The sequence below is a fragment of the Hyaena hyaena genome, unplaced genomic scaffold (genome assembly GCF_003009895.1).
Source record: "Hyaena hyaena isolate Hyena2069 unplaced genomic scaffold, ASM300989v1 scaffold_188, whole genome shotgun sequence".
Classification (NCBI taxonomy): domain Eukaryota; kingdom Metazoa; phylum Chordata; class Mammalia; order Carnivora; family Hyaenidae; genus Hyaena; species Hyaena hyaena.
Window position 1 is genome coordinate 1,439,534 of NW_024080819.1, and position 26,767 is coordinate 1,466,300.

At 34.5% G+C, this 26,767-nt stretch overlaps 1 protein-coding gene across 5 annotated transcripts in view; it reads right to left on the bottom strand.

Moving 5' to 3' along the window:
* XRCC4 (X-ray repair cross complementing 4) overlaps positions 1–26,767 on the bottom strand; it is a 258,352-nt gene that overhangs the window by 88,815 nt on the left and 142,770 nt on the right. For 4 of the 5 annotated variants that reach the window (XM_039241051.1, XM_039241050.1, XM_039241054.1 and 1 more), the window contains one exon: positions 25,699–25,846. In XM_039241051.1, the coding sequence (XP_039096982.1) occupies positions 25,699–25,846 (148 nt within the window). Of the gene's footprint in view, positions 1–19,494; positions 19,606–25,698; positions 25,847–26,767 lie in introns of those variants that run through there. The other variant, XM_039241053.1, reaches the window with a different exon arrangement.

The window sequence follows — 26,767 nt, forward strand, 5'->3', positions numbered from 1 at the left end:
TGGGTTGTTTCCTTGGCTGTGCAGAAGCTTTTAATCTTGATGAGGTCCCAATCATTTATTTTTGCTCTTGATTCCCTTGCTTTTGGGGATGTGTCAAGTAAGAAGTTGCTGCGGTGGAGGTCAAGGAGGTTGTTTCCTGCTTTCTCCTCTAGGGTGTTGATAGTTTCCTGTCTCACATTCAGGTCCTTTATCCATTTTGAGTTTATTTTATTTTTTTTAAAGAGGGATTCCTGGAGGCTGGATTTCGAGGTCAGTTTCAAGGCATTCATTGTCATGCTGACTATGATAATCATCTCCTCCCAACTCATTTGCCACTGGCAGGAGGTACTCATCTTCCAGTCTGCTTTTTTTCATGGCAACTAAGTCCAAGTGAAGCATCTGAATCAGATTTAATTTCTGCCTAACATATTTTCTCATCTTTCCTTTTTTTCCCTCATGATATCAAATAGGTTGTTATTAAGGCTAAATAGATGACCTCTTTGAAGCACCAATAATTCCTTTCTGTTAAATGTCATCAGATATCTAATGGATTAGCTTTTGGCGGTCTTGGACAATGATCTGTCAGTCAGCTTCTATGTAGGAATGACTAACCAAAGTATATGGTCCTTTTGGAGAGGAAAGCTTTGTTATTTGGTATTTTAGGACACCACATGCTTTAATCCCCTTAAGTCTTATTTAGTACGTATCTGAACTTTGGTCAAAATCTGTTCAAAGCAACCTCGGACCCCAGATTCCCAAAAAAGAACAGAGAGCAGACTTCCAAATAAGAACATCTGAAGGTCATCTGATCTCCCTTGTGATCACGGCTCATCATTTTATAAACAAGGGCACTGAGGCCAACAGTGACTCCTTTGAGTCCAAACTGTAACACAAAAACAAATTATATACCCTCTATGCCCCCAAAGGACTTTACTATCTAAAGAGGGATTCAGACAAATAAATCAACAAATACTATACAATGTGACAGACAGAATAAGGCGATACAGGTACATCAGAAGGGAAGGTGGGGTAAGTTTTTAAAGTCAATAACTGTAGTGAACTTTGAAAGAAGTGAATGGGTCAGTGTGATAAAGCAATGGAAGGAAAGGAGGGCACTCCAAGCAAGAGTAAGCATAAAACTTTGAAAGAACTTGGTATATATAATTCAGTGCTATAAGAATGAACATTAAAGAATGGCTGGAGCGGAGGCCAGAGGTGGATGCAAACTCAAATGCCCACAAGTTACGTCAAATGCCCAAAAGTGAAATCTCAGCGAGTAAGAATTGTGGTAAATTAGAGAGGGACTGTCCTCTCTAAAGACACTTTTACTATAAGCAAAGCAGAATAAACCACTGCTTAGCTACACTTTACAAAGTTAAAAATAGGTAACATATTTCTAAATGTTACAACTTGGAAGTTTCATAGTCTCTCAATACCAGTGTAATTGTATAGTATAGAAACTTAAAAAAAAACTAAATTCTTCAATGATATGGCAAACAAATAAATACTTTTCTTTAAGAAAAAATAGCATTTGCAGGTTTTTCTCCCACAGGTAGTAGGAATCAATTTTATTATTCACAAAGCTATTTAACAAATGCTCTTTTAAAACCTCATCTTGTACCAGTCAGACAAATAGAGTTCAGCTCCCATTTATAAGTTTAAGAGAGAAAACACTAAAGAGAACAGTTGGAACAGCCAATTGCCAACCTGTGAGAGGATAATCTTCTAATTTCAAGAGAAGTCAGAAATCTCTCAATTTTTAAATTAACATTCATACTATATTTTTAAAAAAATATGGTGCAAAACAGACCAAACATACACATAGAGCTGAATCCTGCTAAGAGCCTCCCAGTTTACAACCTCAGGGCCAGAGGTAGGCAAGGGGCAGCTCGTCAAAAGCTTGTGTACAATGCTAAGGGGTTTGGACTTTATCCTGAAAACCATAGGGACTCATTAAAAGACCTGAAGTGATTAACATCTTAGAAGGGTCACTCTGGCAGCTGTGTGAAGTCTGGAAGGGAGCTATGTAACAAGGTCTTAAACCAAAGCAGTGACACGGACATGGAAAGGAGGAGACAGATTTGAAAGATGTTAAACAAAGCATACAATTTAGTAAATGACACGCTTGAAACTTAGACCCAGATCTCCTACCTTCTTACTTGATATTTGTATAGCTCTACAAGTATTTTAAGATTTCTTTTTAAGTGGAATAGTATTTAGTTTGTAGTTAATAAAGTACAGGGGAGATGCTTGGCAAACATTAATTTGAAACACCAGATCTTTTTCCTTAGATGCTCTTAGTGTAGTGTAAGCAAACACTGCACCAAAATAAACTCCAGGAAAGGTGACATACAGAGAAATGAGGACACAGTCACTGTGCATAGACACTGACCATGAAGTCCTAGCATGCTTTATTTGGCTAACATTCTATGCCAGTTTATACAACTAAACAATGGATAAAGATATCATTAATTATTTGGTAAAGGAACAGAAAGGACTATCTTACTCTATTTCCACCTTAAAAATTCTATGACTAAAAATTACTCAATTTATGAGTTTTTGGATCATCTGCATTGTGGTTAATCTCCACATACTTGGTGGGAGCAAAGACTACAGCTTTAATTTGGATGGTACATTTTTTAGTTCAGTAAATAACAAAAAGCAAGTCAAATGGAAAGTGAAGTCATTAGGTGGGGTGGAGTGATGTCAAATCTCTGAGTGTTTTCTCTCTTAACCTTCTAAATGGGAGCTGGACTCCATTTGTCTGACTGGCACAAGATGAGCTTATAAAAGAGCATTTGTTAAATAGCTTTGTGAATAATAAAATCAATTCCTACTACCTGCTTGAGAAAAACCTGACAATACTATTTTTTTTCTTCTTTAAAAAAGGTATTCATTTGTTTGCCGAACTAATGAAGAATTTGCAGTTTTCCTACTAGTGTTTCTATAATATACAATCACAGTGGAAGGGAGAGACTATGAAACTTTCACATTGTAACATTTAGAAATACGGTACATGTTTTTAACGTTGTAAAAAAGTAACTAAGCCGTGGTTTATTCTGCTTTGCTTTGGTAAAGGTGCTCATATTTACTTCCTGGCATTGGTAGTGAACTTTCAACCAATGTTGTCTTGTGGTTCCTAATTTTTTAGACAGTAGTGTGATGGTGCTAAGAATATGCTCTATTTGGAAAAGTTTCCATATCTACTGCTGAGGTCCAACCTAATCTATATTGGGTAGCAAGTACCCCAACATCTCAGTGACTTAAAACAATAAAGCTTTAATTTCTCATTCGTGCATTTGTGTCTCATTCAACATTTCTCATATGTCCATCAGGAGTGGCCTGGGGGCTCCATTCTGTGCTGTCCTCATTCCAAGACCTAGAATGACAGGGCAGCTACCGACACTGCCAATCATTATAGCAGAAGGAAAGAAAGCTCTCTGGCTCGGAAATTACACAAGACACTTTTAATCAAAACTTGCTAGTAAGACCTAGTCTCATGGCCTCACTCAACTATAGCTATTGAAGTGCAATTTTAACATGTGCCCAGGAGGCAGAAAGCTGGAAATATTTGGTGAACAGAACTAATGACTATCACAGTCACCCAAATAACTGCTCTATTATGGTTTCATGTATCTGTTTTTTCTACTTGCCTGGACTACGAAGTTGGAATCTATGACTTAAAAGGCTCCCAACAAATTCTTTGATTCAATCATACAGGAAGAGAACAGTTCAATTTAAAGTGTGATTTGGACCCTTTCCCCCTATACTATATATAATTTAAAATCCAACTGATATAATACTAAAGTTGTCAGGAACAGATAATAAAATTGTTCAGATGAGTTGAGAGCCCAGAAATAAATTACCTGGCTATTAAATCCATGCAGAATCCATAAAATAATAAAAAATGAACTGAGTTTATTTTCTACAGTTGTTACAATGTATTCAAGAATAAAGCATTGAACTTTGACACTACCAATAGTATCTCCTTTACCTTTACTGTATTTGTTGCTTAAAGCTCCACATTAGGAACTACTCAATACTTAGTGAAGAGAAATATCTACCTATCCTGACTGTTCTCACTTCAAAATCATAACCATGTATTCCAAAATGTTTAGGACTCTCAAATCTTTAGCTATAGACCTCACTTCACCCAGAAACTCCAGACTCCTATATCTTGATACATCTGCTTTCATATCTGTTAAGTATTTTAAATATAATCTAGACCAAACAGAAATTTTCAATTTTCTGCTCTGCAAACTTATATATATATATATTTTTAAAGAGAGTACAAATGGGGGAGGACACAGGGAGAGTAAAAGGGAATCTTTATTTTTTAATTTTTTTAATGTTTTATTTATTTCTGAGAGAGAGTGAGAGAGGCAGCATGAGCAGGGGAGGGTCAGAGAGGGAGGGAGACACAGACTCTGAAATAGGCTCCAGGCTCTGAGTTGGCAGTCAGCACAGAGCCCGACGCGGGGCTCAAACCCACGAACCGCGAGATCATGACCTAAGCGAAAGTCGGACGCTTAACCAACTGAGCCAACCAGGCACCCCAAGGAAAAGGGAATCTTAAGCAGCCTCCATGCTTATAGAGCCCAACGCAGTGCTCAGTCTCACAACTGTGAGAACATGAACTGAACCAACATCAACTGTGAGATGCTTAACCAACAGAGCCACCCAGGCACCCCTGCAGAACTGCTGCTTTTTCAGTGTGTCCTTTGTCTGAAAACTGCACCGTTCAACTAGTTACTCAAGCCAAAAGCATAGGAATTTCAGAGGATAAACTCTATTTGATTGTAAATTATTAAAAATAATAAACTACAATTAAATGCTTTGCTGGTATAATATTACCATAAGTAAATAATTTGCATTGTAAGACAATCTACATTAAACTTAAACAGCTGGACACTGGAAGGGAAAATTAAGATAAGAACTGCAGTAGTAAAGAATATCGAACATTTACCATGTGCTTACTAACACATTATATTTGTCATCTCATTAACTTCAATAAGGTGGGTATCACCGTTCCCATTTTAGAAGTTACAGTATTGAGGCTCAGAGTAGATAAGTAACTTGACCCAAATCACACAGCAACTCCTTACTCTATTGGTCTGCCCTCAGAAGACGGTTTCATGGTGAGTAATGATGTAGCAGCAACTAATGCAACTATAAAATTGGTGATTTCTCTCTAAAAGAGATGTCATTTAGATGGCAGTGTGTCTTTTTTTTTAAAATCTTTTTTAATGTTTCATTTATTTCTGAGAGAGAGAGAGAGATTGAGAGCGCGAGTGAGCATGAGCAGGGGAGGGTCAGAGAGGGAGGGAGACACAGACTCTGAAATAGGCTCCAGGCTCTGAGTTGGCAGTCAGCACAGAGCCCGACGCGGGGCTCAAACCCACGAACCGCGAGATCATGACCTAAGCGAAAGTCGGACGCTTAACCAACTGAGCCAACCAGGCACCCCAAGGAAAAGGGAATCTTAAGCAGCCTCCATGCTTATAGAGCCCAACGCAGTGCTCAGTCTCACAACTGTGAGAACATGAACTGAACCAACATCAACTGTGAGATGCTTAACCAACAGAGCCACCCAGGCACCCCTGCAGAACTGCTGCTTTTTCAGTGTGTCCTTTGTCTGAAAACTGCACCGTTCAACTAGTTACTCAAGCCAAAAGCATAGGAATTTCAGAGGATAAACTCTATTTGATTGTAAATTATTAAAAATAATAAACTACAATTAAATGCTTTGCTGGTATAATATTACCATAAGTAAATAATTTGCATTGTAAGACAATCTACATTAAACTTAAACAGCTGGACACTGGAAGGGAAAATTAAGATAAGAACTGCAGTAGTAAAGAATATCGAACATTTACCATGTGCTTACTAACACATTATATTTGTCATCTCATTAACTTCAATAAGGTGGGTATCACCGTTCCCATTTTAGAAGTTACAGTATTGAGGCTCAGAGTAGATAAGTAACTTGACCCAAATCACACAGCAACTCCTTACTCTATTGGTCTGCCCTCAGAAGACGGTTTCATGGTGAGTAATGATGTAGCAGCAACTAATGCAACTATAAAATTGGTGATTTCTCTCTAAAAGAGATGTCATTTAGATGGCAGTGTGTCTTTTTTTTAAAAATCTTTTTTAATGTTTCATTTATTTCTGAGAGAGAGAGAGAGATTGAGAGCACGAGTGAGCATGAGCAGGGGAGGGTCAGAGAGAGAGGGAGACACAGAATCGGAAGCAGGCTCCAGGCTCTAAACTAGCTATCAGCACAAAGCCCAACGCGGGGCTCAAACCCACAAACCATGAGATCATGACCTGAGCTGAAGTTGGATGCTTAGCCAACTGAGCCACCCAGGCACCCCTTTAATAGAGAGAATCATACTTAGGTACAGAGTTTTGAGGTAAGAATAGAAGAGTTTATTGTGTCTGTTAATTTTATATTTAAAATTAAATTTTCTTTCACCTTCAAGTAAGACTGGTTTTCCACTTAAGAATGTATATATCTTTGGAGCACCTGGGTGGCTCAGTAGGTTAAGCATCTGACTCTTGATTTCAGGTCCGGTCATGATCACATGGTTTCTGAGTTTGAGCCCCGCATCAGGATCTTCACTCACAGTATGCAGCCTAGTTAGGATTCTTTCTCTCCCTCTCTTTCTGGTCCTTCCCCACTCATGCTAGCTCTCTCTCAAAATAAATAAATAAACATTAAAAAATAAGACTGTGAGGCTTTTTCTTTAAATGTATTTAATTTACAACATAAAGTAATTTAATAGATAATTAACTCAGTGTAAGTGTTAACAAGAAGGGGTAAACACTGTGGAAGTAGGTGGTGAAACTCATACACAACACAAATCTAAACGGTGGCCTATGCATGACTGTAGTTTGAGAAACTCAGGACCACTGTACTTAAATTTTTAAGTAGGCTTTAAAAAATTAGTGATATCTTGCACGGCAAAGGAAACAACCCACAAAACTAATAGGCAACCAACGGAATGGGAAAAGATAGTTGCAAATGACATATCAGATAAAGGGTTGATATCCAGAATCTATAAGGAACTCACCAAACTCCACACCCAAAAAACAAACAACCCAGTAAAGAAATTGGCAGAAGATATGAACATACACTTCTCCAAAGAGGACATCAAGATGGCCAACAGACACATGTAACTATGCTCAGCATCCCTCCTCATCAGGGAAATACAAATCAAAACCACACTGAGATACCACCTCACGCCAGTCAGAGTGGCTAAAATGAGCAAATCAGAGAACTCTAGATGCTGGCGAGGATGTGGAGAAACGGGCACCCTCCTACACTGTTGGTGGGAATGTAAACTGGTACAGCCCCTCTGGAAAACAGTGTGGAGGTTCCTCAGGAAACTAACAATAGAACTCCCCTAGGACCCAGCAATAGCACTGCTAGGAATTTACCCAAGGGATATAGAAATGCTGAGGCATAGGAGCACATGTACCCCGGTGTTCATAGCAGCACTCTCCACAATAGCTAAAACATGGAAAGAGCCTAAGTGTCCATCCACGGACGAATGGATCAAGAAGATGTGGTTTATCTATACCATGGAATACTACATGGCAATGAGAAAGAATGAAATCTGGCCATGTGTAGCAACATGGATGGAACTTGAGGGTGTTCTGCTGTGTGAAATAAGTCAGGCAGAGAAGGACAAATATCATATGTTTGCACGTATAGGAGGATTAGGAGGAACTTAACAGAGGACCAAGGGGGAGAAGAGGGGGGAATGGTGGGGGAAAGGGAGAGAGGCAAACCATGAGAGACTCTTGAATGCTGACAAAAACTGAGGACTGATGGATGTGGGGGGAGGGGGGGATGGGCATGGAGGAGGGCACTCATGGGGATGAGCACTGGGTGTTATGTGTAAACTAATTTGACAATAAACTATTTGTAAAAAAACAAAATAAATAAATAAAAATTAGTGATATCTTGGGAATGAAAAGTATAACAGCTGGGGAACATCCCACATCAAGAGAAGTGTGGTATTCTATTAGTCTCTGTATAGATGAGACCACATCTGAGATTACAGGCGGGCTCTGGGAACACAACTTCACTGGAACACTAGCAAACTACATGTATTCAGTGAAAGGCAACTCCAATCAAGAGAATAACCACAAGCAAAGCATGTTATACTTGGGGAATGCTGATAAATTCAGACTCTGCAGCTCACAGAAGAAAAACTCAGAGGATGTGATGATCTCCATGTTAAATGAGTTTCTATTTTATTCAAGGACTGGGTTGTAACTGTATTAAGAGTCATAATGTGAAAATTATATTATCCTGAAAAATCCTTAGCAAAATATAACTGGTATGATACACCAATTTCAATCACTCCCGCACTACAGTTTTCCTCCTATTTGTTTTCCATCCAGCAGTAGAAACTGTAAAGTAGTGGCCTTGTGTTTAATGACCATGTTATATGAAAAAGGTTTCTTTTTAAATGTGCTGTCCAAGGTATATAAGGATCATAGAAGCTCAGACAGATAGGGGGAAAGGAGATCTGTTTCCCACTTGATACCTCCTCCTGGCATATACATGAACAGGAAGTCCAGACCTATTTAAAATGTTCTTCTTCTTCTCCCTTTCCGCTGACCTCTTTATGGTCAAAGAAGAAAACAGAGCGTGTACAATGAATACATACACGTTGTATGCACTGATAACATGACTCCATTCTATATGAGTGACTTTAATGTAGAAGACTCATCTGATGTGACAGAGAAGGCAGATCTAGGGCCAATGGATGGAAATTACCCCAGGTGAAATGGGCTTTCATCTACACAGTAAGCCTTTTGTCCCACAAAACATTTATGTAAAGGTTATGTGGCTATATATTTTTATTAGATAATCAATAAATTCCATTATAACTAATTATTCATTTATAAAATAATTATCTGAAACAAGTGGACAAAATAAAAATATAATATACTGTCTTATTACTCAGTACAAATACTGAGATCTTCATTTGTCTTACTTAAACATATAGCAGTTAACAAACAAACAAAATGTTTTCTTTACCAGTTTTTATGCCTTATGTGGCACCATTTATTGCCAAAAATAAACCTTGGTAAATATTATTATTTTCATGGCTTTCTTGAAATAGGGATATATAGGTCTGTTCAGTTTTATAACGTTATCTCTTAGCTTTATTAGTTTGTAAAATTCACTCATGAATATAACTCCTGTATTATCACCCAGAGTCTGAAAATTTCTAGAATGTCATAGATCTTGGCCCTAGTAAAAACACTTTATAAAATCAGCACTATATCCAAAGGATCATAAAGCAAAAAAAGTTATTTTTTTCCTGTAGTCTATAAGTAGAATATCATATCTCTCTAAGCAAGAGAAACCCATCACTTCAGATTGAAATGAAAATACATGATACATGTCCAGATGGAATATTTCCTGTGGTCGGAGCCAACAAGAACCCCTTCATCCAGAAAGGTCTTTGAGGCTATAGTATACCTTCCACAGTGACAATGTTTCTTAAAAGTAAGATTTGAAGATAGCTTACTGATTAACATACTTACCTATATGCTGACTTAAGTTTAAAACATCAAATAAATGAAGAAGTAAAATAATGTAAAATTAATATGCTATATACACATATATACTTGAGTATATAAATATGCCAGTCTGGAAAAGGAAACTTTTTTAGCCTTTTCAGAAGTCAATGCCCATGACCGCCACATTCTGTTTATCCAGCTTTTGTGGTAGGTTGATTTCTAAAGTAAGACAAATGACTTACTCTGATAAAGACCATGTCTAATAAATAGCTTTCAAAACTGATGAGGCTTCCAAGGTCTTTAGTAATAAGAAGACAACAATCTTAAGTGTTTCTCAATTCATCTCTTCCTTTCCTTTCCAATCACACTCACACTTACAATCACTACCCTTCTTCAGACTAACTCTTCCTGAACTACTGTAATATCCTCCTGTCTTCACTGATGATCTACAAACATTCCCTCCATCAAATATATGATTTCCAGGGAAACTTTCATAAAGCACTGTTCCTTATGCCATTCTTTGGCTCAAACCCTTTAACAGTTCCTAATTATATTCAAAAAAGAAGTCCAAATAAATCAGCTTAGCATTCAAGTTCCTTTGTGATCTGAGATCCATCTACTTTACCAGCTTTATTCACATGTCTATGCACCTCATGGTCACTGGTCCACTGTGTTCCAGACTCTTTCTCCATGTATTTAGCTTATTGAATTATATTCCTCTGACAGAAAAGCCCTTCTTTTTAGTTAGGGGATATCTCAAGTTTCTGTAACAAAGAGACCCCCAAAAGTACCATAACCCAATCAAGCTACACATTTATTTTCCTCTCACAGAACAGTCTATAGGTAACTGGGTATTTCTCAATGGATATGCTGATCTGCTCCATGAGAATGTCCAGGGACTATGATTCTTCCTTTCTTATTTCTCTGCCATCTCCTAGGATGTCCTCCTTAAATCCTAGGCACCAGATGGACTGAGAAGAAAGCGAAAAATGCATACCCACTCATTTTAGGGCAAGATCCCCAAATTTTACATATTATTTCTACTCGCATCACATTGTGAAGGACATTGTCACATGGCCATACTTCGCTGCCAGTGAAGTTGAGAAATGTAGCCTCTAGTTTGGTAGCCACATGCTTTGTTAAAACTTGGGGATGCACAGGGTGTTGGAAGGGGGTTCTATTAATAAAAAAAAATAAGGGAGTCTCACAACTTTATGGCCAAATAATCTCTGAAAAGCAGGAAAGACTATGGAAAAAAAAAAACAGTCTCTTCAACAAATGGTGGAGGCACCACAATTCGGGACTTCAACAAAGCTGTAATCATCAAAATAGTACTGGCATAAAAACAGACTCATAGATCAGTGGAACAGAATAAAGAAGCCAGAAATGGACCCACAAATTTTTGGCCAATCATCTTCAACAAAGAAGGAAGAAATATCCAATGGAAAAAAGAATCTCTTCAACAAATAGTGCTGGGAAAATTGGGCAGCAACGTGCAGAATGAATCTGGACCACTTTCTTACACCATACATAAAAATAAATTAAAAATGGATGAAAGACCTAAATGTAAAACAGAAAACCATTAAAATCCTAAGGGAGAGAACAAAATTTAACTATTGGGACCTCATAAAGATAAAAAGCTTCTGCACAGAGAAAGAAACAACCCACAAAACTAAAAAGCAACTAATGTAATAGAAGAATGTGTTTTCACATGACATATCTAATAAAGGGTTGTATCCAAAATCTGTAAAGAACTTATCACACTCAACACTCAAAAAACAAATTATCCAGTAAATAAATGGGCAAAAGACACGAACATACACTTTTTGAAAGAACACATCCAGATGGCTAACAGATATATGAAAAGATACTCAGCATTACTCATCATAGGGGAAATACAAATTAAAACCATAATTGGATACCACCTCATGCCTGACAGAATGGCCAAAATTAATACCACAAGAAACAAAAGGTGTTGGCAAGGATGCAGGGGAAAGGGAACTATCTTGCACTGTTGGTGGGAATGCAAACTGGTGCAGCCACTCTCGAGAACAGTATGGAGGTTCCTCAAGAAATTAAAAATAAAACTACCCTATGACCCAGATGCACTATTGGGTATTTAGCCAAAGGATACAAAAACACAGATTTGAAGGGGATAAGCAAAATTATCAACAATAGCCAAACTATGGAGAGACTGCAAATGTCCATTGACTGATGGATAAAGAAGAATGGATAATGAATGGACACACACACACACACACACACACACACACACACACACAGGAATATTACTCAGCCATCAAAAAGAATGAAATCTTGCCATTTGCAATGATGTGGATGGAGCTAGAATGTATTATGCTAAGCAAAATAAGCCAAAGAAACACTAATATCATATGCTTTTTATTTATATGTGGAATATTTAAGAAACAAAACATGAATTTATGGAAAGTGGGGGAGAAGGTGAGAAAGGGAAACAAACCACAAGAACTCTTAATGACAGAGAACAAACTGAAGGTTAATGGAGGCAGGTGGGTGGGAGATAGACTAGGTTCATGATGGGTATTAAGGAGGGCAGTTGTGATGAGCACTGGATATTGTATGTCAATAATGAATCACTGAATTCTACTCCTGAAACTAATATTGTACTGTATATTAACTAAAATTTAAATTAATATGTTAACACTAAAAAACAGAATGGGAAACAGGAGGCTGACTTCAATATTCGTCTCTGCAGTATCTTTCTTCAGTTTATTTATCTAGAAATATCCATTCCTCTATAAAGCCAATACTTACTCTCTAATTTTATCACATCTCCTTATTTTACAGTCCTACAGATGGAATATCAACTCACCCTCCTCTGAAATTTCATAATTCTTGTACCTACTGTGGAATTTGGCAAATTCTAGTCATACATTTTAAAGACATTTTTTCACAAAAGACAAATGTGTGCTACTGATTAACTTCCTTCATTGTTTTATATCATATAAAAAGATTGTTGAAGACATAGCCTACACCAACCTCTTTATTCTGAAGTTCTACAAGTGGTATACAGGATAAAGTACTCAATAATGCTGGTACTGACAAATGGACTTATTCAATACACATAATTTATTCTCATTACAAAAATAATATTAAAAAAACACATGTATAAGTTTGATCTAGAGAAATTATTATTTTTAGGAACTGTTTAGAAATGAAATTATTATAAAAGATTTTAATTAAACAAAGTACATGTCCTAAAATTTTACTGAAAATATTTTTAATAATGATATTTAAACAAAGCATTTCTGTACTCTTTGTTCTTTAGTAATGATTTACCAAAAACAAGCAAAATCCCTGAATAATATTTATGAATTATGACATATTTTTAATTCCTTTACTTCAGTTTTTGTTTGTTGTTCTTTATCCTATTTTACCCCCTCCATTTTCTAACATCTCAGTTACTTAGAGAGTTCACATCTTCTTGTTTTGACACAACTGGTTTGTACCTCCACATAAGCTTAGAACACAAAACAATGTTCAGTTCTTTTGTGATAAAACATTTTATTTCATTTCATGATGTTTTAATACAAACTACCTTTTCAACATTTAGTTACATATCATAATAGACCATTTAAGTTATAGAATTTCAATGCTAAAGTGTATATATTTTGAATATGGTATACCAAATATAAAGAATAAATGTATTTTTCTTCCAATATTGAACTATAAATTATGAACAGAGTCAATTCTTTTGATTAATAACTCCTCTAACCAGTATAATGAATATTTACACATTATTCTATATTGATGGAGCACTTAAAATGCCTGAAACAATAACTATGATCATGCCAAATTTAGAGAAATTTGACGTAAAAAAGTCTTTCAAATGGGAACATAATATATGTGAAATAAATGATAAATTCCCTTTACCTAAAAAAGAGAAAGATTTTAACAGCTTCCAAGTAAAAATTATTTTAAACAGAAATTCAAGTCTGTCAGTAATTTGAAATCTAAACGCATATAATAGCCTGAGGGAATAGTAGGAAAGGTTGTTCCCAGGGTGAGTTATAAACAAGGAAATACTTTATTTTAACATCGATGTAATCATGAAACATATTATTTTGAAATTGTGTTAAAACAGAACTTAAAATACATGCACTTAGAAGACTAAATCTCTGATACATTTATTCATGCTTTAAAAAGCCATAAGGCTATGGTTAATAGTGAATATGTATATATTTTTAATATTATTTTGTCCTTTATAGTGAAAAAAAATTCACTTAGGGGAACTTTATCTTAAAATATAACTGCTGATTTTATTGGCAAACCTATAATAATACCTATGATCAATCTTTACTTAATTATTTTGAGCTGCAAACACAATTAATAAATCATCTTTCAAGCGCACTGACCATAATCAGTATATTCTGGAACAAGTCCAGAGGGCCATTAATCAAAACATGTGGCAAGGAAAGTGAGAGCCACAGCCTGAACAGTTAGGTAAACACAGAGTGCAGCTAATAAAAACCTATCTCGCTTTAAAACCACCACTGTGTTTACTTTTGCAACTAAGATAAACATTATGATAAAATTAAAAGTTGTATAAAAAAATGAGGTTTGTTCACGATGACCAAAGTAAATATATAGCAATCGCACATTAAGTTTAGTCTATAATTTGACACTAAAGAACTTTTAAAGTTCAGTTACCAAAAATATTCAAAAACTAGAAATTTGAATCTGATGAATTATATTCTCAAGAAAAATTAAACACACACACACACACACACACAAATTTCAAATACAATGAGGTTTATACTAGAAAATGCAGCAATAAGTTCTTAGGAATTGTTAAGATATAAACATGAAAGCAGATCCTTTCTGAAAAAATAAGATGGCCAACTACCATATTTTAAACTGGCAGATGGAAATGATTGAATTGTAACAAAAAATAAGTAAATAACTTAAGTGGGAAATTAAATCTTAAATGATTAATAATAGATATAATAAAATACAAATGCATATATATGCATCTGAATTTAATCAAACTGTTTTTAAAACATGGTCTTCTGATTGTATTATTTTCCTCCAACATTATCTTCTTGGGTGATAAATGAAGGGAGAAAATCTGCTGGGTTAACACATAGAAAGCTATGGGCAATCCTCAATTCCATAAGAGTTATGAGAAAAGGAAACACTCCACGTTAGAAAACTGCATAAACACAGTTACCTTCCCAAGAACAGACTTCTAAGATTTAGCTGAAAACAGAGGGATAATAGTGCTTTAAAAATAACAGTGCTTCATATTCCTAGAGTATCCAACCTAGACAGTATTTTCATACACATGATCTCATCTGACCTCGATATTCAGGTGGATAGGTAGGAAGCAGGTATTATTAACCCAATTTCTGTCCTCACAGAGCTTCATTTTATTTCTACTGTGTTACTGTAGAAATTTTGAACAAGCAGTTACAAGCAGTTAAATCTCACTGAAACTCATCGAAACTCATCTTAATTTAGCTTTTCATAAATACAGTTATACATAGAGCCCTATTTCAGAGTTGTGGTGAGAATTGAGTTGATGGAATTTCGGTGCTAAACTCATCACCTAGTACACAGTAATCAGATACATATTAATTATTAATTTTTAAGCAGGAAAAAAGTAACTCAGAATAATTTTCATTGGAAAAAGATGATTCTAGATTCAAAATCAAAGATGTAGCACTTAATTTGGGGCAAATTAATATCTCTAGGTCTGAGTTTCCTGATCTATGAAATGGGCATAGTTAATGAGATAATACATATGAGGAATTTGGTACAGGACCTAGGACGTCATAAATATTCAATCAACATTAAATGCTATCATTATTATTTATGGATTAATCTAATAACTTACACAAGTACAAATGTCATTAACAAAAATTAAAGGGCAAATGATAAGCTGGAAAAAACAAAGATTAATATATTTAAGTACAAGAAGCTCTCATAAAACAACAGGTGGCAAAGACCTCCATTAAAAATCAGCTGAGGTTACGGACAGATAGTAGACAAAAGATAAAATGGGAAAAGATAAAATCAGTAAATGCCAGAAAAACACGAGACTTCTCTAATGGTTAAATATAAAAATTAAGCAATGAAATATTCAGTGATTAAATAATTAAAATGATCTGGCAATGATCAAAATGAACTGGAGAACAAAAAGGAAACCCTGCTTGGGAGGGTACAGACTGTTACAGCCTTCTGGAGGAATTCTGGCAAAATATAACAAAGCACTAACAAGTATATATGCTCTCTGACCTAGTAACTTCACTTTTGGGAATTCAGTGTAAAATAATAATCAGTCATACGTACAAATTTATGTACAAGTATATACAGCACTCTTTGTAATAATACAAATGTGAATAAGGCCTAAATGTACAGTATGGGAGTTGGTTAAAGAGATTATGATACATTTATGCAATGGAATACTAGAAATATAAAATGATGTGGAACCAATGTATCTACTAAAGTGGAAAATGTTTATAGTTAAATTTAAAAATAGCAGGCTACATCATAAATGGTATGAGCCTTGTTTTTCAAATAAAGTATAGAAAAAGAGATCTGCAAATATAGAGTATCATGGTAGTACTGAAAAATAAATGGATTCCTTTAGTCAGTAAGTGGATAAACTGTGGCAGATCCAGACAATGAAATATTATTCAGTGCTAGAAAGAAATCAGCTACGAAGCCATGAAAAGACATAGAGGAACCCTAAATGCATATTGTAAGTGAAAGAAATCACTATGAAAAGGCTATGTACCATATGATTCCAACTATATAATATTCTGGAAAAGGTAAAATGATGAGAAGGGAGGGATGAACTGGTGAAGCACATAGGATTTTTAAGGTAGTGAAACTACTCAGCACTACAATAGTGTATACTTGTAATATATACACATATATATTTTTTTATAACATATTTTATATATATATATAATGCATAACAGCAAGACTGATTCCTAATGCAAACTATGAACTTTGAGTGAGAAAGGTGTGTTAATGTAACTTTATCAGTTTAACAAATGTACCACTCTGTTGGGGAATGTTGATGGTGGGCGACACTGTACATGTGTAGAGAACAGGGATACATAGGAACTCTTCGTACTTCTTGCCCAATTTTGCTGTGAACTTAAAAATACTCTTAAACATTTTATTCATAAATAAATAAATGGATCAACACTGGACTCTTCCACTCTCTACTATTAGGTTTTATTTTTTAATAATCTATGACATTGACAATAAAAACATAGAAATAAATGTATCAGAAGGCAAACAAATAAGTTTCTTCAAAACTTCACCATAAAAAGAATCTCAGTGATAGTAAATATTTATTTCCATCTCTATTTGACTGTGACTGGGTTACTATGCAGAACTGGAGTCTCTAGGACCGTGAAAAGCTTTGAAAAACGTAACTTCACTTTAGTAGGTACTGATGTATATAATCATTTCTCTAAACAAAAGTGCATATATTGTGCAATTTCATCTAGGATGATGCTGTAAGCTGCCAGTATTAAAAAGGAAAGAAATGAGCTATCCTGGGTCCAAAAAGACCATGTGTTTTACAAACTATCTCAGTGGTGGCTGTGTTAATGCCTAACCCCACTCAATGAGGTAAGGAAATACTGTGCTAAAATATGCTGCATCTTTTCCTGGTCCTTGTAGCTATGTGGACTTTGATAAGATTGTGTAACCTTGGCTAATTAAGCCATAAACTTAATGTGTGTGCTGATTTACCACCTCCCTAACTAATCTAAATTATTACCACTACACAATTATTTAATGGGACTACATACAGGATGATTCAGAACAACCAGTTAAATTTTCTTCACTACAGTTCAAAGAGCAACATCTGTAAAAAGTTATAATTTAATAATATTTTTAAGGCTGTATGGTAGAACATACCTTTGTATGAACCCTTTGCTTTCAGAAGATACTCATCACATAGAAGCCTAAATCATATCTGAGCCTTGCATGAGATGTGTGAACCTATTTATTTTACTTGTTAGCATGCAGAAACAAACAATATACAACAGTATCTAAAGACAAGTATTTATTTGTATTGTTGGACCAAATTATTTTGATGTTTTTACCCCACAGCTGAGATGCTGAACTGTATCATTTAGGGATTTAAGAATGTGTTCAAATCACTAGAATTCTCTTAGAAAATGATCCTGCTGCTCCCAATGGTCATATGCTGGACAAGCAGTAAGTTAACTAGGTAGGAGGATTGAGGGCATTGGCATATATGCACCAGTTTTCCTGTGAGGTCCCATATATACATTATTTGTTTTCTTGAGATACACTCAATGGCTAACAGTCTATAATTCTGGTTTATGGTTCACATATTTCTAAAAATTTGGGAATTTTGAGAGTTCATATCCCAAACGAGAGCCCTGCAAAATATTATTCCTTGGATTGTTAACTGTTATTAAGTCATTTTTGGGAGGGGAGAGGCAGACTGCATGTGCGTGCTATGCTTAAGTACATTTCAAAAGTGACTGCAATATCAAATGAATTATTTACTATGGGTTTCGCAGAGCCTGTAAAATATATATCTCCAAATTCTATGGGTTAGAGCACATGGAAGTGTGGAAGCTATGGTAGGCAGCCATTTACAAACTTATTTGAATATAGAACCTCTTACAGATTACCTGTTAAGATCTCCTTTAGATACTCTACAGAATGAAGTCTGCTAAAGTTATTGTAAAGAATAAAGCCCAGACTCATTATCAACTAACTTCAATAAACATCTTGAATTTCTTCCCACCAAATCTCAGAATCTCAGAGTTAGAGACACTTTGTTCTGATCCATATATTTAGCAATTCCGACAGCAGGGACTCATATGTTTTTTGTTTTTGTTTTTGTTTTTCTTCTAGTTAGGAAGCTCAAAATTAAGTTAGCAGTTGCTTCTGATAAAAACAATAAGAACTTTATATTTCAGTTCTGGTAACAAGGCCTGTATGGTTTGCATCTCTGTGTTTGATTCCCTGTCTTGGCTTCCAGCATAATTCTCATTTGGTTGTATATTGTTCTGGTTCTTCCTGGCCACGTTCCTCAGGGTTAGAGCCTTAATTCTTAGGTAAAGTTTTCATTTATAGGCCCCTTGTTCAGATTCTAATTTCATTAGCTCTTAAAACCAGTTTTTTTTCAAGTAAGAGAAAATACAGAGTTGAGAAAGAGAACAGCAAGAAAAAGGCTAAGAGAACTGGGGAGAAAGAGGCTGAAACAGCTGAAGATGTGACAAGCATTAAAGTACTAATCAAATAATATAATTTGAGCATTTTGTTCATTGACTGATTTAATTCACTGGTTGCTAATTTCATCAAGACTGATACACTGACTCAATGTTGCCAAATAAGTAAATCATGAATGAATTAATTAATCTATTTGTTAAGGTCATCCCATGAGTCTACCTGGTCATCACTGACTTCATGCCATACCAACAGAATGCTATTAAAAGACTTCTATTACATTCGTTGTTTTGGAATATTGGAAGAATTAAGAGCTTCTGAATTTTAAAGAATTTTAAATAAAAAATTCTTCCTTGGTTATTATGTTGTATTATAAAGCATGACCTCATTAAAAATTTAAACTCAGTACCTAATAAAGCCTGAACGTGGCAATATTTCATTTAGATATATATTGTGCCCTTACATATTTATAATTTCACAATATTTTTGTTTATACTGAGCATTTTATCTGATATTAATAAAGTATATAAAAACGAAAGTAATCTTACAATTTCTGTAGTCTTTGACAGCTGGTTCATTTTGTTTAATACACAGGATTAAAAAGTCACACCAAACAACTCTATAAATCACAATTTCAACTGATGTAAGATAGTACATAGTGAGGAATGTGCAGCATATGGTTATGTTGAATAATAACTCTTATGTGTTGATTCTGGTTGACAGAACAGGATGCGTGTTCCCCAAGCATAATCATAGTGTGTGGATCAGTCACACTAAAATTGTTTAATGAATATTTATCAATATATAACACGTTCAAGGATTTCAGAGTCTTACTAGAAGTAGGAACTCTTCAAAGATCTAAAAATATTCCTGAAAAAATAAAGCATTTATATTTACCATAAAAAGACAAAAGAGCAGTACAATCCTATATCTCAGGACTGCTAACACATGCCAATTTAAGCTATTATCCCTGGGAACACTCTACATAAGTTTCGTTATGTTTTCAATTTCCTAGTTTCCTGTGTTTCAAAAGAATGAAAGTTGTATTATTGGGAATCCAAAATTGTACAACATTAAGCAGTTTGAAAATATTGTTAAAAAAAGAATAAAATAAGAAAAATGGTTTTAGATAATTTTAAATGATCATATGTAAGAAGATGCAATAAGGATGAAAATACCAGAGTTTTCTAGTTGATATGATATTTTATAACTCTTAAGAGTGTGAGTTTAAAAACAGTATTAAAAGTAGAGAAAGCAGAAGAAAAGTCCCCTGTGATATAAGAAACAGAAATACTATTTCAAGGAAAGGCTGAATTGTTAACAAGAAGCAAAAAAGCCAGCTTGGTGTGGCCTCTGAGCAGTCCTCAGTCTCATCACACTCGCGCCCTTCTGGCTCCCTACACGCCATCGCTTACACATGACACCTGGGTCATGCTCACAGGCTGTTGCCTCTGGACTTTAATTAAGTACTCTGCTCTCTACTCCACCATGTCACTCTTCTTTATCCTTCATATGAGAGCTCAAATGATTCCTCGAGCCACAGCTCCCCTTGCCATGTTTCCCCTAAAGCCTGAAATCCTTCAAAAGTCTGCAATTATAGATTGATTTAATGATATAATTAATGTGTGTCTTCTCTCACAGACTAAGCTTTATGACATCAGGGCCTGTCTCAGCAGTGTATCCCTAGTACTCTATAAAATGACAAATGAATGAATGAATGAGTATATGAATGAGGGAAAACAATAGATAGAATTCTTTTCTTCTCAACAAACAGTATCTACAGTGTATTTCTATTGTCAATGTGAAATCATGTAATAGTCATACTATGAATATAAACTCTACTCGGAGGCTACCACAGAGGATACAGAGGAAATAACATTGTGAGGAACTTTGTTTTTTAATGATTTATTTTATTTTTCAGTGTTTATTTTTTGAGAGAGAGAGAGAGAGAGAGAGAGAAAGAGAGAACAGGGGAGGTAAAGAGAAAGAGGGAGACACAGAATCTGAAGCAGGCTCCCGGCTCCAAGCTGTCAGCACAGAGCCTGACGCGGGGCTCAAACCCACAAGGTATGAGATCATGACCTCAGCCACAGTTGGCTGCTTAACTGACTAAGCCATGCAGGCGCCCCAACATTGTGAGCAACTTAAAAAGAAAGCCACCATATTCTTAGAACTGAAAACAACCTTCCCAGATAAACTTAATGCTATATAATGATTAATGCCGTGGTAATGTAACCTATAAATTCAAACTTTCTGTGCAATTTTTCACTAGGAAGTATAAAAAATTATATAATGCATTCATTCTCTGTTTCATTTTTTTCTAATTAAGCATGGCAAAGAATACAAAGAAAAACAGTACAGTAGAATATCTTTGTACCTACACAATTAGTTAAGTATTCAGAATTTTGAAAACTCTTGATAATGGTCATCTAAGAGTTACTTCTATTCAATGTCCTTAAAACATACACTTAAAGAGAAATACAACCAAATATTTCATGTACTTTTACCATGTAGTATAGGTTTATAAGCAGGCAATATCTACTTTAGCAGAGTTAACTGAAAGAAAACACCATTGGTCAAACAGCTTTATTAACTATAGTTGCTGGTTTATTTATAAGTTGATTTACTTCTCTCAGTTGAAAAATAATGCATTTTTTATCAAAGGCAGCTAAGTTACAATTTCCTAACTTTCTAAACACCTTTTTCTCTGACAACTTCACATATACATTGGTGTATTTACTACTAAGGGCTGTAAAGATAGTGACCCCTAATTCTAAACATCTTAGTGTCCTAAGCCCTCTTTGAAGAATTCTAGGGCCGCTAGTCCCTTCAAATAGTCCCAAGTGGGCCTGTTCCACATTTTTTCTTGGGCTTCCCTTGGTTTATCCAGCTCTTCATTTCAAAAACAAAGTGGAGGAAGGGATGATCATAGGTGCTCTGATTTAATTTTTTTTTATGTCTATTGGAGTTTGTGCAAATCATTTCCTCTTTCTGGAATTTAGTTTTCCACTTGTAAACTGAAAGGATCACACCACTTGATATGTAAACTTTTCCAATATCTACAAGTTTATTATACTTCGACCTATGTACTACTTCCAAAACATAAACATGATTTAGCAATAAATTATTTACACATTAATGAGGTATTAACAACTAAAATTCATGAAAAAGGTAAGGTTTAAAAAAAAGGATGTCTATGAATGAGAAAATTATTTTTAAATTTATGTGTTTATGAGTATTTCACAATGTAAAATTTTTAGTATATTTCTAAATACCATGGGTTACTCTGTACTCCTAAAAAAAAATACTAATGTATGTTAATCTGTGTATATACTAATCTATACTAATACTAATATATAACACAAAATCATGGTAATTTTTACATTTATTTAAGCATTTAAGTGATACTTTTATTGGTATATAGTGGCAAGGTATCAGAGAAGAGAGAGATAGAAAATATATAAGAATTGTGATAAATGTTTTATATGTGATTTCTCATTAAATCTTACACAAACCCTACAAGGTAGATATTAATTTACCCTTCTTATGGATAAAAAACAACTCAGGCTAAGATTTATATAATTATTTTTCCAGAGCAGCACAACCAATATTTTCTTACAAAGCCCATGCTTGGTCCACTGCCTGAAGGAGCTTACAATCTATTAGGAGACAGAAATATACACAATTAATTTTGTGATTGCAAGAATAGAGTGAGGGAAGAACACCAGCCTTAAGGTTCTAGATTGGAATCTTTGGAATTATAATCCAAATTTTTAAGCTACATCCCAAGTGGGAGTGGTTTTAGGGCATTTTATGTGAATCTGAGACCTAGGTTTGATCTGTCTGTGTTAGTGAGGTATGCTTAGAATTACTGGATTGGGGTCTCTAATCCCATTTCACTAGGATGGCAATATTAAAAAGTCAGAATGTGCTCCTTGCATATCATATTTAAGTTGTGTTTATGGTTAAAAAGTAAAATAACCTAGTTCCTTATAAGTGAATGAGATAGCATTATGAAGTGATAATTTTAATTTAGGTAGTAGTTTCAATTTAAAAATATAAAATAAGGGTTAACCATCAATATTTGAGACCGACTTATTTTAAGTTTTCTTTACAGTTGTGAGCTTGTTTTTATTTTTTTGTTTTATAGAAGCTTTCTAATGTTTTTGATTTTAAAAAAACTGGGAAAGAACTAGCACTTCAAACTTTAGGAGCCATAGAATTTCAGTCTTCTATATTCAAAATGGAAAAAACAAAACCCAAAGGATAAAGGAAAATACATACTTTCTCTCTCTGTTTATTTGAGCAAAGCAAGAGGAATTGTAGAGCAGGATATCAACCACTCAACATTTGACTGATAAACTAAATTTCCTTTAATCTTTAAAATTCTTCCTGACATCTAACATATGTTTTCCATTTCTTGTTAGGGTCAGTTGAGCCAAAAGGTCCAAAGTAATATAATTAGTAGACAATTCAAAGAAGCTCATATGGCTTGATATCAACTTTTAAAGTAGTGAAAATAAACACAATAAGTGCTAACATGATTATCAAAATATAGAAAAGGAACACATTAATTGCATACAATTGATAGAAGAAAATACACTATCTTTATTAAAAAGCCTAAATAAAATATTTAGTCTTGACCCAGATCTAAACTTCTTTCATCTCTGTATCATGTGTATTGGAAATCTGTTCAAGCAATATTGTGTAATCAGAAAATGTTGGTAACCTCAAAACCTTGTATATCATTCATATACAGATTGGAAAGAACTAAGGTGTAGCTCTCTAACATAAAAGCAATGCATTTCATTCTTTCCCTAGACCCTGACATCATCATCAGACCAAACAATTACACCAAAAGTTCCCTGAGGAAAGGGGCCGTGTCTGTCTTCCATTCTCTTGAATTCCCAACATCTAGTTTCTGTCTAGCACACAATTGATACTCATTGCTAATTTGCCTACAGATCGAATGAATGAAGTACAGAGTTTCTGGAATACTTCAAACGGCTTGTAATCTTATTTTTTCCCATATTAATATACAGGTATATTTTTGCTACTCTAATATTTGCAAACTGGAAATATTTTTGGTTCATTATTTAAAAGATAATACAGAAGTGCCTGGGTAGCTCAGTTGGTTAAGTGTCCAACTCTTGATTTCAGCTCAGGTCATGATCTCACAATTGTGAAATCAAGTGTCACACTGGGCTCCACAATGAGTATAGAGTCTGCTTAAGATTCTTCCTCTCCTTCTCCTTCTGCCCCTCACAGCCGGCTGATTCTCTCTCTCATTCTCTCCAATAAATAGATAGATAGATAGATAGATAGATAGATAGATAGATATTAAATAAAAGAGATAATATGATACCTTTGAACTCTATGAAGCCAGATGTTTATGATAAATAGATAGATATTAAATAAGAGATATGATCCCTTTGAACTCTATGAAGCCAGATGTTTACGAGTAATGAATAAATTCAGATGCTAAGTACAAATCAATAAGAGTTTAGTGTATATTGTTTTTATATGTATTGTCTGAAGACATAAGGGCATAAAGACATAATGGCATTTTCGAGTACCTGTACATCAGGCCAATTGTGGAGAGAATAGAAACCCAATGATAAATAGACAAACAAAACAATTTCACTATTAACTGAACAATGCTTACTTTCATACCATAAACTCAACTCTCTCCTGTTAGGCTGTCATTTCCTGAGGGCTTGGATTGTACCTGTCTTGGCATCTTCATTGTCTACAACAAAATCCTAAAAACTTTTTGCTCTCAGAAGCAAAAAAATTTAAAATGTAAAAAAAAAAAGTCTTTTTTACTTTTGAAAGTTCTTGAGGACCTCAAGAGGTGTTTTTATATTGAGTATATTAATCATATTCAAAATTAAAAACCAGGAAATTTATAAATCTTTATTAATTCATTAAAAAAAGAATAAACCTAGTATATAATAACATGATATGATATTCTTTAGGAAAGATCATTATATTTCAACAAAAAAATCTCATGAGGACTATGTTTACACTTTTGTAAATCTGTTTCATGTCTGGCTTGAATGAAAAGAGTTGGATTCTCATAAGCTGCTGCATTTAATCAGATGTGATATATTATTTTAAATGAAATATATGAAAGAGACTGGCCTCACACAGGTATGGAACTGAAGAAGAGATGGAGCTTGTGGACTGTCCTGGGGGTCCTAATTCCACACTGTGAAACCATTGATCTGTAATATCATTTGTTATATGGCTACTGTTCATTAACTATTTGCTTAATTAATAAAAAATTTAAAGGAAAAGAAAGAAATTCTCATGGCATACACACATACACAAACACACACACACACACACGATTTGCACATTCATTTGGGATTCAACTGATAAATAGTCTTTATAAATGCTGACTGTTTTGTTGCAATAAAATGTTAATTATCCCAACTCCTCAATTCACTACAACTAAATTGGGATGCAGATCAAAAGAGGGTATCTGAACCAAAGAGTGAAAATCTGTAAAAATAAAGCACATAATTCCCAATAGCTGTGGACTAGGAAGAGACATTTCACTGTAAAAATTCCAAGCATGATCAAATCAGGTAGCTAATTCGAACGCTACATGGGTCTACTTAAATCAGTAAATCAGATTGAAATACTTTACTGAACTCAAGATGGATTCTAATATTTTTGGTGTCTACATGCTATTTCTAATTAATTTATAAAAATCACAAGAAAAACCATTTTACTTATATTTTTAGCACTTCTGTTTTAAATATTTATAGGAATTAACCAAATACCAGAGAAAAGATATTGATTTGAACATTTGACAATTTCCAAAATAACAATTTTTGTTCTTTAAAAACAGCCTTAAATAAATTCAGAAATAAAAAGATAATTCCTGAGATCAGGTATTAGATTTTAAAATAATATCTCATAATTTGGCATAAGCAAAAAAACAAATAAACTTACTTTTCCTTTTCTGGAGGCTGAATCACCTGAGAAGTCATTTTAGGTTCTGTTCCAAGATTTTTTTGCATCCTCTGCCTCCTCTTTCTACTTGGTGCAATATCAGTGACATCAGGACTTGAAATAATGGAATCATCTCCTCCAGAAGTAGCTAAAATAAAACAATATAAAAACATGACCCACCAAAATTATGCATCTGATTTGTAAGAACTCGCTGCTTTAGCACTGATAGGAAGTGATACAATTAAAATTTAGCATAACTGCATTTCTATTAATTCATGAATAGTTAGTAAAGTAAGCCAGCTAGATTGTAATACTTTCATGTAAAATGTAAAGTATATTGTACACATGGAATAACTTGATCAAAATGGTTTCTGCCTATCTCACACAACAACGTTCCCAAATACATCATAGGCGGTTTGATCTCTCAGAGCTAGAATGAGACAGAAGTGCCTTAGAGGCACCTTTTAGAGGTGTATTTTCTTGGGGGAAAATACAGCTATAGGAACAGGATAAAGCAAATTGATATTAAACAGTAATTATTAAGAGGAATGGGGACTTCTGCTAGTGGTCCAGAGATAATTTCATACTCTCTAGCCAACTGTGGGGAATACGTACAGGAGAAATGTATGAAAACTCTAACAAATTTCTCTACTGCAGCTAACCCATTAAACTATCCCTAAAAGTGCTTGATACACCTGAAACAGAAGCAATAAAAGAAACATGTATGATTTATATTCCTTACTCCCTATAAACAACTTAGCTCCAACGAGCTTTAGGGAAGTTCAGAATTCTTTCATCTAATACACAGTATATTCCTCTATATTATATATTTATATAAAAGAACCCCTTTGCCATTGGTAAATAATGAACAATATAAATATAATTTAGACTTTGGGTATCTTGCTACATCATACGATTTTTTTCTAGCATGTTGACATGCTAGTTTAGTGGAGTCAAGAACCCTACACTTTGCAACACTTCAGCTTTCTGTTCAAGAAAGAAGCTGTGAACATGTTTTTCTCTGTAGTTTAAGTCAGATGTTCAATTTTGATGAAAAGTACTGGAATCA